We start from the raw sequence: 11515 nt of genomic DNA, 5'->3' as shown, positions 1-11515 counted from the left end.
GGGTTCTTCGGAAGAAGATTTTCTTCTTGTTCGACTTTGTAAACCACATCAGGACTGGTAATGAAGCCACCTGTTTCATAAATATACAGAATAATCATTTGCCGTACTGGAGAAAATAACCTCCTGATCCTAAGCCCCATTTGTGCCCCGGCACTTCTTGCTTTCTGAACTGCTGTTCTTCCATCTTGCCTACACCTGCTGGAGTACTTTTGTGTTGGTGGAAATACACAAACACTCTAAACCTCTTTAAACCTCTGGCACCTTGAAGCATTCAAAGATACGATGACCCAATATATTCCTACAGCTTGTGGATGTGGGGGTAAGATGCAAGGAAATACAACTCTGGCAAAATGAGAGGGAAATGTTCAGAATCATCCAATTCCCACCAATTCCCCTTACTTGGAGTTTAGAACCAAGTGAGACCCACTGATGCTGCTTTAGATCCAAGAAGGGAAGGTTGTATTGACAAAGCACGTAAATAGTATACCTATGGTCCTCATGATGAGAAAGCAACCCATATTCGCCACTGATATAGACACACTTTTCCTTCCTAAGCACACCCATGGAGAAGCATGCTACCAATTCACAAATATGATTGGGCACCCGAACCGGGGTATGAAGCACTATAGAAATACAACTACAGAGCAGCGTGGTGTGGTCAAGATGGCGGAGTAGCCAGACGTGCTCCACCACAACTTCTGGCTCAACAGAGTACTGTTGTGTGACCCTGTGCGGGGGCGCAGTTTTGGGAATCAGGACAGTGGCAGAGAGTGACTTTGGCTGAGCAGGGCTGCAAGTGGATAAGGGTGGTGCACCACTGCCTTGAGTTGAAGGCCGCTGGGGTCAGTGGGAGGCCTGAGCGATGGCTCTCTGCAGTGTGAGCAGGCTCCGCGTACCTGCAGTGTTTCAGGACGAAGACTTTAGGGCCCAGGCCGGTTGAGAGTGACTTCGGCAGGCCCCCTTGTGGAAAAGGGCGGCATGGGGCAGACTAGTTTTGAAGGCTACAGGGACCACGTGGCAGACCGCACCATGGCTCACAGAGCCCTGGGTGGCCCGCTTACAATGTAAAACTTTAAGAAGGTAAACTTTGGGTCCCAACCCAATGCAAAGTTACGTTTGGCTCTACAGGGACCTCTCGTTGAAGGGGTGGTGCGCTGCGGACCAGCTTTGAAGTCTTCTGGGGGGGAACATCCTTTACAACGCAACTTTTACAACGCACTAACATTACGACGCAACTTTTACAATGCATGTCATTACAACGCATTGCGCTGGGGGGCGCTCTAGGATAGGGAATAGGTTAATTTACTATCCAATAACCTTCCCTAGTGTCCACGGGGACTGGAGTTGGAATAGTAAATTAAACTATTCACTATCCAGCACCCCTTAGCGCTATGCGTTGTAACAGCATGCGTTGTAAAAACTGCGATGTAAAGGTAGGCATTGTAAAAGTATGCGTTGTAACGTCATACATCCCTTCTGGGATCTGGTGGTGGCCCAAGTGACGGCTCCTTAGGACGCGGTTGAGCTCGAAGCAGCTGCAGGCCATTTTGAAGACCTTACCTGGCCGGGAGAGGTAACTGGAAGGAGCAACTGATTGTTCTGTATGAGAAGAACAGTGTATAGCAGCTGGAAAGACATGGGCCCCTGAAGTGCGGAGGCAATTATTTTGGTGGTTCCCTATTGGGCCCACGAACCGGTGGAGACTTCTTTGGACTATTAGAGTGGCAGTGGGCACTGTGGAGAGGAAGCTGCAGTCACGCTGTATTTGAGCAAGTCTGTGGCCTGTGGGGATCCGCACAGATTTTCTGTAAATTAGGGTCAGCAAAAGGAATGACTGGGCGTCCCGTGTGGAAAACGAAGGTCCCGGCCGCACCACGATAATTTCATTGAAGATGTACCAGCTTTTTTGATTTCCCTTGTCTCTGTATTGAACTCAAGGTGTACAAGCTCCAGGTTGGATGCTAGAAACGAAGCAACCTCCAATGAACGCTGCAGGTCGGAGGGAGAGTAGGGCTATAGTCAGATTTTTTAGGGTGACTCTAGGTGTATCTCTGCCGTTGGGTGCTTCCCTCTTCCTCTCTGGCTTACGATATATATCCCTTTTCATTTCTGCTCTGGCTGTTCCTCTGCTGCACTCTCTAGTGCTCCGATCATTTCTCTCCCCAGGTGCCTTTATCATGGTTATTTCTCTCTCTCCGTCAACGGCTCCCTTTTGGTACTCTCCTGGTCTCCTCTTTCTTCCTTAAGGTTCTCTCTTTTACTGCTCTTGTGTATATAAAACTCTAACTCTGCTAACTGCCACACTCTGTGTCTTTGCCGTTTTGCCTCTTTCTCACTTGAATGACTATTATTTGGGGTTTAAGTGCACTCTTTTCTCTTCAGAGCCTCACTCCATCTAATCCAGCATTGTTCTATCTCACTGAGGTCTACTGTGGCAGTTTCTCTGTGACCACTGGTCTCCCTTGCCCTTACTTGCTTCTCCCTTTCTGTAGAGTCTCTATACTCTCACTCCTACTTACGTGCTCACCTTCCCAACCTTCATCCTATCTATCTTTTCGATAGGAAGGAAAATATTGTGAAATAATAATAACAATTTATTATAGAAAATAAAATATTTTCACAGCCTTCTCTTTTCATAACGTCCTTCACTGTCACACTTTTTTCCCTTCCTTCCATTTTTGTATTTCTGTTGTTTTCCTACTTTTTCTCTGCTGCTTAAAGTGCTGATTTCTCACTGGAGTTTCACTTTTCCTTTCATTCTAATGTGGTTTTCATTCTCATTCTTTTTTCAGATCTGCTGTTTTTTGTATTGTCTTTAATTTCTAACCCCCTTTGCACCAACACATTTTCAATCTGGCTGGCTTACTCCCCTGGCAGGCCCCCTGGAAATGCTTTGTGTGCGTCAGCAAGAGACCGGAGTAGAGGACAGTGGAGGCTGCTTCAGGTCTGTGGCCTGTCACAGCTACTAATGACAACTCTTCCACCCACCCTACACCTTCACTCTCTCTTATGATCAGAGTGTGGGTCAGTGTCTGAACCTCTGCGGCATTGCCCTGGTCGTGGCCTTTTACTGCTACCAATGGTAACTCTTCGACCTACCCTACACCTTCATTCTCTCTTATGATCAGAGTGTGGGTCAGTGTCTGAACCTCTGCGGCATTGCCCTGGCCGCGGCCTTTTACAGCTACCAATGATAACTCTTCGACCCTACACCTTCATTCTCTCTTATGATCAGTGTGTGGGTCAGTGTCTGAACCTCTGCGGCATTGCCCTGGTCGCGGCCTTTTACAGCTACCAATGCAACTCTTCCACCCACCCTACACCTTCATTCTCTCTTATGATCAGAGTGTGGGTCAGTGTCTGAACCTCTGCGGCATTGCCCTGGCCGCGGCCTTTTACAGCTACCAATGATAACTCTTCGACCCACCCTACACCTTCATTCTCTCTTAAGAACAGAGTGTGGGTCAGTGTCTGAACCTCTGCGGCATTGCCCTGGCCGCGGCCTTTTACAGCTACGAATGCAACTCTTCACCCTACACCTTCATTCTCTCTTATGATCAGAGTGTGGGTCAGTGTCTGAACCTCTGCGGCATTGCCCTGGCCGCAGCCTTTTATAGCTACCAATGCAACTCTTCGACCCACCCTACACCTTCATTCTCTCTTATGATCAGAGTGTGGGTCAGTGTCTGAACCTCTGCGGCATTGCCCTGGCCGCGGCCTTTTACAGCTACCAATGCAACTCGTCAACCCACCCTACACCTTCATTCTCTCTTATGATCAGAGTGTGGGTCAGTGTCTGAACCTCTGCGGCATTGCCCTGGCCGCGGCCTTTTACAGCTACCAATGCAACTCTTCAACCCACCCTACACCTTCTTTCTCTCTTACGATCAGGGTGTGGGTCAGTGTCTGAACCTCTGCGGCATTGCCCTGGCCGCGGCCTTTTACAGCTACCAATGCAACTCTTCACCCTACACCTTCATTCTCTCTTATGATCAGAGTGTGGGTCAGTGTCTGAACCTCTGCGGCATTGCCCTGGCCGCGGCCTTTTACAGCTACCAATGCAACTCTTCGACCCTACACCTTCATTCTCTCTTATGATCAGAGTGTGGGTCAGTGTCTGAACCTCTGCGGCATTGCCCTGGCCGCGGCCTTTTACAGCTACCAATGCAACTCTTCGACCCACCCTACACCTTCATTCTCTCTTATGATCAGAGTGTGGGTCAGTGTCTGAACCTCTGCGGCATTGCCCTGGCCGCGGCCTTTTACAGCTACAATGATAACTCTTCGACCCACCCTACACCTTCATTCTCTCTTATGATCAGAGTGTGGGTCAGTGTCTGAACCTTTGCGGCATTGCCCTGGTCGCGGCCTTTTACAGCTACCAATGATAACTCTTCGACCCACCCTACACCTTCATTCTCTCTTATGATCAGAGTGTGGGTCAGTGTCTGAACCTCTGCTGCATTGCCCTGGCAGCGGCCTTTTACAGCTACCAATGCAACTCTTCGACCCTACACCTTCATTCTCTCTTATGATCAGAGTGTGGGTCAGTGTCTGAACCTCTGCGGCATTGCCCTGGCCGCGGCCTTTTACAGCTACCAATGATAACTCTTCGACCCCCCATATATCTTCATTCTCTCTTATGATCAGAGTGTGGGTCAGTGTCTGAACCTCTGCGGCATTGCCCTGGCCGCGGCCTTTTACAGCTACCAATGATAACTCTTCGACCCACCCTATATCTTCATTCTCTCTTATGATCAGAGTGTGGGTCAGTGTCTGAACCTCTGCGGCATTGCCCTGGCCGCGGCCTTTTACAGCTACCAATGCAACTCTTCGACCATACACCTTCATTCACTCTTATGATCAGAGTGTGGGTCAGTGTCTGAACCTCTGCGGCATTGCCCTGGCCGCGGCCTTTTACAGCTACCAATGACAACTCTTCGACCAACCCTACACCTTCATTCTCTCTTATGATCAGAGTGTGGGTCAGTGTCTGAACCTCTGCGGCATTGCCCTGGCCGCAGCCTTTTACAGCTACCAATGCAACTCTTCACCCTACACCTTCATTCTCTCTTATGATCAGAGTGTGGGTCAGTGTCTGAACCTCTGCGGCATTGCCCTGGCCGCGGCCTTTTACAGCTACCAATGCAACTCTTCGACCCTACACCTTCATTCTCTCTTATGATCAGAGTGTGGGTCAGTGTCTGAACCTCTGCGGCATTGCCCTGGTCGCGGCCTTTTACAGCTACCAATGACAACTCTTCGACCCACCCTACACCTTCATTCTCTCTTATGATCAGAGTGTGGGTCAGTGTCTGAACCTCTGCGGCATTGCCCTGGCCGCAGCCTTTTACAGCTACCAATGATAACTCTTCGACTCACCCTACACCTTCATTCTCTCTTATGATCAGAGTGTGGGTCAGTGTCTGAACCTCTGCGGCATTGCCCTGGCCGCGGCCTTTTACAGCTACCAATGCAACTCTTCGACCCACCCTACACCTTCATTCTCTCTTATGATCAGAGTGTGGGTCAGTGTCTGAACCTCTGCGGCATTGCCCTGGCCGCGGCCTTTTACAGCTACCAATGCAACTCTTCGACCCACCCTATATCTTCATTCTCTCTTATGATCAGAGTGTGGGTCAGTGTCTGAACCTCTGCGGCATTGCCCTGGCCGCGGCCTTTTACAGCTACCAATGCAACTCTTCGACCCACCCTACACCTTCATTCTCTCTTATGATCAGAGTGTGGGTCAGTGTCTGAACCTCTGCGGCATTGACCTGGCCGCGGCCTTTCACAGCTACAAATGATAACTCTTCGACCCACCCTACACCTTCATTCTCTCTTATGATCAGTGTGTGGGTCGGTGTCTGAACCTCTGCGGCATTGCCTTGGCCGCGGCCTTTTACAGCTACCAATGATAACTATTCGACTCACCCTACACCTTCATTCTCTCTTATGATCAGAGTGTGGGTCAGTGTCTGAACCTCTGCGGCATTGCCCTGGCCGCGGCCTTTTACAGCTACCAATGCAACTCTTCGACCCACCCTACACCTTCATTCTCTCTTATGATCAGAGTGTGGGTCGGTGTCTGAACCTCTGCGGCATTGCCCTGGCCGCAGCCTTTTACTGCTACCAATGATAACTCTTCGACCCACCCTATATCTTCATTCTCTCTTATGATCAGAGTGTGGGTCAGTGTCTGAACCTCTGCGGCATTGCCCTGGCCGCGGCCTTTTACAGCTACCAATGCAACTCTTCGACCCTACACCTTCATTCTCTCTTATGATCAGTGTGTGGGTCAGTGTCTGAACCTCTGCGGCATTGCCCTGGCCGCGGCCTTTTACAGCTACCAATGATAACTCTTCGACCCTACACCATCATTCTCTCTTATGATCAGTGTGTGGGTCAGTGTCTGAACCTCTGCGGCATTGCCCTGGCCGCGGCCTTTTACAGCTACAATGATAACTCTTCGACCCACCCTACACCTTCATTCTCTCTTATGATCAGAGTGTGGGTCAGTTTCTGAACCTCTGCGGCATTGCCCTGGCCGCGGCCTTTTACAGCTACGAATGCAACTCTTCACCCTACACCTTCATTCTCTCTTATGATCAGAGTGTGGGTCAGTGTCTGAACCTCTGCGGCATTGCCCTGGCCGCGGCCTTTTACAGCTACCAATGCAACTCTTCGACCCTACACCTTCATTCTCTCTTATGATCAGTGTGTGGGTCAGTGTCTGAACCTCTGCGGCATTGCCCTGGCCGCGGCCTTTTACAGCTACCAATGATAACTCTTCGACCCTACACCATCATTCTCTCTTATGATCAGTGTGTGGGTCAGTGTCTGAACCTCTGCGGCATTGCCCTGGCAGCGGCCTTTTACAGCTACAATGATAACTCTTCGACCCACCCTACACCTTCATTCTCTCTTATGATCAGAGTGTGGGTCAGTGTCTGAACCTCTGCGGCATTGCCCTGGTCGCGGCCTTTTACAGCTACCAATGATAACTCTTCGACCCACCCTACACCTTCATTCTCTCTTATGATCAGAGTGTGGGTCAGTGTCTGAACCTCTGCTGCATTGCCCTGGCCGCGGCCTTTTACAGCTACCAATGCAACTCTTCGACCCTACACCTTCATTCTCTCTTATGATCAGAGTGTGGGTCAGTGTCTGAACCTCTGCGGCATTGCCCTGGCCGCGGCCTTTTACAGCTACCAATGCAACTCTTCACCCTACACCTTCATTCTCTCTTAAGCTCAGAGTGTGGGTCAGTGTCTGAACCTCTGCGGCATTGCCCTGGTCGGGCCTTTTACAGCTACCAATGATAACTCTTCGACCCACCCTACACCTTCATCCTCTCTTATGATCAGAGTGTGGGTCAGTGTCTGAACCTCTGCGGCATTGCCCTGGCCGCGGCCTTTTACAGCTACCAATGCAACTCTTCGACCCACCCTATATCTTCATTCTCTCTTATGATCAGAGTGTGGGTCGGTGTCTGAACCTCTGGGGCATTGCCCTGGTCGCGGCCTTTTACAGCTACCAATGATAACTCTTCACCCTACACCTTCATTCTCTCTTATGATCAGAGTGTGGGTCAGTGTCTGAACCTCTGGGGCATTGTCCTGGCCTCGGCCGTTTACTGCTACCAATGACAACTCTTCGACCCACCCTACACCTTCATTCTCTCTTATGATCAGAGTGTGGGTCGGTGTCTGAACCTCTGCGGCATTGCCCTGGCCGCAGCCTTTTACAGCTACCAATGATAACTCTTCGACCCACCCTATATCTTCATTCTCTCTTATGATCAGAGTGTGGGTCAGTGTCTGAACCTCTGCGGCATTGCCCTGGCCGCGGCCTTTTACAGCTACCAATGCAACTCTTCGACCCTACACCTTCATTCTCTCTTATGATCAGAGTGTGGGTCAGTGTCTGAACCTCTGCGGCATTGCCCTGGTCGCGGCCTTTTACAGCTACCAATGACAACTCTTCGACCCACCCTACACCTTCATTCTCTCTTATGATCAGAGTGTGGGTCAGTGTCTGAACCTCTGCGGCATTGCCCTGGCCGCAGCCTTTTACAGCTACCAATGATAACTGTTCGACTCACCCTACACCTTCATTCTCTCTTATGATCAGAGTGTGGGTCAGTGTCTGAACCTCTGCGGCATTGCCCTGGCCGCGGCCTTTTACAGCTACCAATGCAACTCTTCCACCCACCCTACACCTTCATTCTCTCTTATGATCAGAGTGTGGTGGGTCAGTGTCTGAACCTCTGCGGCATTGCCCTGGCCGCGGCCTTTTACAGCCACCAATGCAACTCTTCGACCCACCCTACACCTTCATTCTCTCTTATGATCAGAGTGTGGGTCAGTGTCTGAACCTCTGCGGCATTGCCCTGGCCGCAGCCTTTTACAGCTACCAATGCAACTCTTCACCCTACACCTTCATTCTCTCTTATGATCAGAGTGTGGGTCAGTGTCTGAACCTCTGCGGCATTGCCCTGGCCGCGGCCTTTTACAGCCACCAATGCAACTCTTCGACCCACCCTACACCTTCATTCTCTCTTATGATCAGAGTGTGGGTCAGTGTCTGAACCTCTGCGGCATTGCCCTGGCCGCAGCCTTTTACAGCTACCAATGATAACTCTTCGACCCACCCTATATCTTCATTCTCTCTTATGATCAGAGTGTGGGTCAGTGTCTGAACCTCTGCGGCATTGCCCTGGCCGCGGCCTTTTACAGCTACCAATGCAACTCTTCGACCCTACACCTTCATTCTCTCTTATGATCAGAGTGTGGGTCAGTGTCTGAACCTCTGCGGCATTGCCCTGGCCGCGGCCTTTTACAGCTACCAATGCAACTCTTCGACCCACCCTACACCTTCATTCTCTCTTATGATCAGAGTGTGGGTCAGTGTCTGAACCTCTGCGGCATTGCCCTGGCCGCGGCCTTTTACAGCTACCAATGCAACTCTTCGACCCACCCTACACCTTCATTCTCTCTTATGATCAGAGTGTGGGTCAGTGTCTGAACCTCTGCGGCATTGCCCTGGCCGCAGCCTTTTACAGCTACCAATAATAACTCTTCGACTCACCCTACACCTTCATTCTCTCTTATGATCAGAGTGTGGGTCAGTGTCTGAACCTCTGCGGCATTGCCCTGGCCGCGGCCTTTTACAGCTACCAATGCAACTCTTCGACCCACCCTACACCTTCATTCTCTCTTATGATCAGAGTGTGGGTCAGTGTCTGAACCTCTGCGGCATTGCCCTGGCCGCGGCCTTTTACAGCTACCAATGCAACTCTTCGACCCACCCTATATCTTCATTCTCTCTTATGATCAGAGTGTGGGTCAGTGTCTGAACCTCTGCGGCATTGCCCTGGTCGCGGCCTTTTACAGCTACCAATGCAACTCTTCGACCCTACACCTTCATTCTCTCTTATGATCAGAGTGTGGGTCAGTGTCTGAACCTCTGCGGCATTGCCCTGGCCGCGGCCTTTTACAGCTACCAATGATAACTCTTCACCCCACACCTTCATTCTCTCTTATGATCAGTGTGTGGGTCAGTGTCTGAACCTCTGCGGCATTGCCCTGGCCGCGGCCTTTTACAGCTACCAATGCAACTCTTCGACCCACCCTACACCTTCATTCTCTCTTATGATCAGAGTGTGGGTCAGTGTCTGAACCTCTGCGGCATTGCCCTGGCCGCGGCCTTTTACAGCTACCAATGATAACTCTTCACCCTACACCTTCATTCTCTCTTATGATCAGTGTGTGGGTCAGTGTCTGAACCTCTGCGGCATTGCCCTGGCCGCGGCCTTTTACAGCTACCAATGCAACTCTTCGACCCACCCTACACCTTCATTCTCTCTTATGATCAGAGTGTGGGTCAGTGTCTGAACCTCTGCGGCATTGCCCTGGCCGCGGCCTTTTACAGCTACCAATGCAACTCTTCGACCGACCCTACACCTTCATTCTCTCTTATGATCAGAGTGTGGGTCGGTGTCTGAACCTCTGCAGCATTGCCCTGGCCGCGGCCTTTTACAGCTACAATGATAACTCTTCGACCCACCCTACACCTTCATTCTCTCTTATGATCAGAGTGTGGGTCAGTGTCTGAACCTCTGCGGCATTGCCCTGGCCGCGGCCTTTTACAGCTACCAATGCAACTCTTCGACCCACCCTATATCTTCATTCTCTCTTATGATCAGAGTGTGGGTCAGTGTCTGAACCTCTGCGGCATTGCCCTGGCCACGGCCTTTTACAGCTACCAATGCAACTCTTCACCCTACACCTTCATTCTCTCTTAAGCTCAGAGTGTGGGTCAGCGTCTGAACCTCTGCGGCATTGCCCTGGCCGCGGCCTTTTACAGCTACCAATGCAACTCTTCGACCCACCCTATATCTTCATTCTCTCTTATGATCAGAGTGTGGGTCAGTGTCTGAACCTCTGCGGCATTGCCCTGGCCGCGGCCTTTTACAGCTACCAATGCAACTCTTCACCCTACACCTTCATTCTCTCTTATGATCAGAGTGTGGGTCAGCGTCTGAACCTCTGCGGCATTGCCCTGGCCGCGGCCTTTTACAGCTACCAATGCAACTCTTCAACCCACCCTATATCTTCATTCTCTCTTATGATCAGAGTGTGGGTCAGTGTCTGAACCTCTGCGGCATTGCCCTGGCCGCGGCCTTTTACAGCTACCAATGGTAACTCTTCGACCCACCCTACACCTTCATTCTCTCTTATGATCAGAGTGTGGGTCAGTGTCTGAACCTCTGCGGCATTGCCCTGGCCGCGGCCTTTTACAGCTACCAATGCAACTCTTCACCCTACACCTTCATTCTCTCTTATGATCAGAGTGTGGGTCAGTGTCTGAACCTCTGCGGCATTGCCCTGGCCGCGACCTTTTACAGCTACCAATGCAACTCTTCAACCCACCCTACATCTTCATTCTCTCTTATGATCAGAGTGTGGGTCAGTGTCTGAACCTCTGCGGCATTGCCCTGGCCGCGGCCTTTTACAGCTACCAATGGTAACTCTTCGACCCACCCTACACCTTCATTCTCTCTTATGATCAGAGTGTGGGTCAGTGTCTGAACCTCTGCGGCATTGCCCTGGCCGCGGCCTTTTACAGCTACCAATGCAACTCTTCAACCCACCCTACACCTTCATTCTCTCTTATGATCAGAGTGTGGGTCAGTGTCTGAACCTCTGTGGCATTGCCCTGGCCGCGGCCTTTTACAGCTACCAATGATAACTTTTCGACCCACCCTACACCTTCATTCTCTCTTATGATCAGAGTGTGGGTCAGTGTCTGAACCTCTGCGGCATTGCCCTGGCCGCGGCCTTTTACAGCTACCAATGCAACTCTTCGACCCACCCTATATCTTCATTCTCTCTTATGATCAGAGTGTGGGTCAGTGTCTGAACCTCTGCGGCATTGCCCTGGCCGCGGCCTTTTACAGCTACCAATGCAACTCTTCACCCTACACCTTCATTCTCTCTTATGATCAGAGTGT

General features: G+C 50.8%; 1 protein-coding gene across 1 annotated transcript in view; it reads right to left on the bottom strand.

The window, feature by feature from the left end:
- Nucleotides 1-11515, bottom strand: part of LOC144770932 (uncharacterized) — a 160153-nt gene that overhangs the window by 51668 nt on the left and 96970 nt on the right. Inside the window, exon 4 of the mRNA XM_078655764.1 lies at nt 2-70. Within this exon, the coding sequence (XP_078511890.1) occupies nt 2-70 (69 nt within the window). The remainder of the gene's footprint in view (nt 1; nt 71-11515) is intronic.

The sequence above is a fragment of the Lissotriton helveticus genome, chromosome 7, assembly GCF_964261635.1.
Source record: "Lissotriton helveticus chromosome 7, aLisHel1.1, whole genome shotgun sequence".
NCBI lineage: Eukaryota > Metazoa > Chordata > Amphibia > Caudata > Salamandridae > Lissotriton > Lissotriton helveticus.
This window is presented reverse-complemented; position numbering and strand designations above follow the sequence as displayed.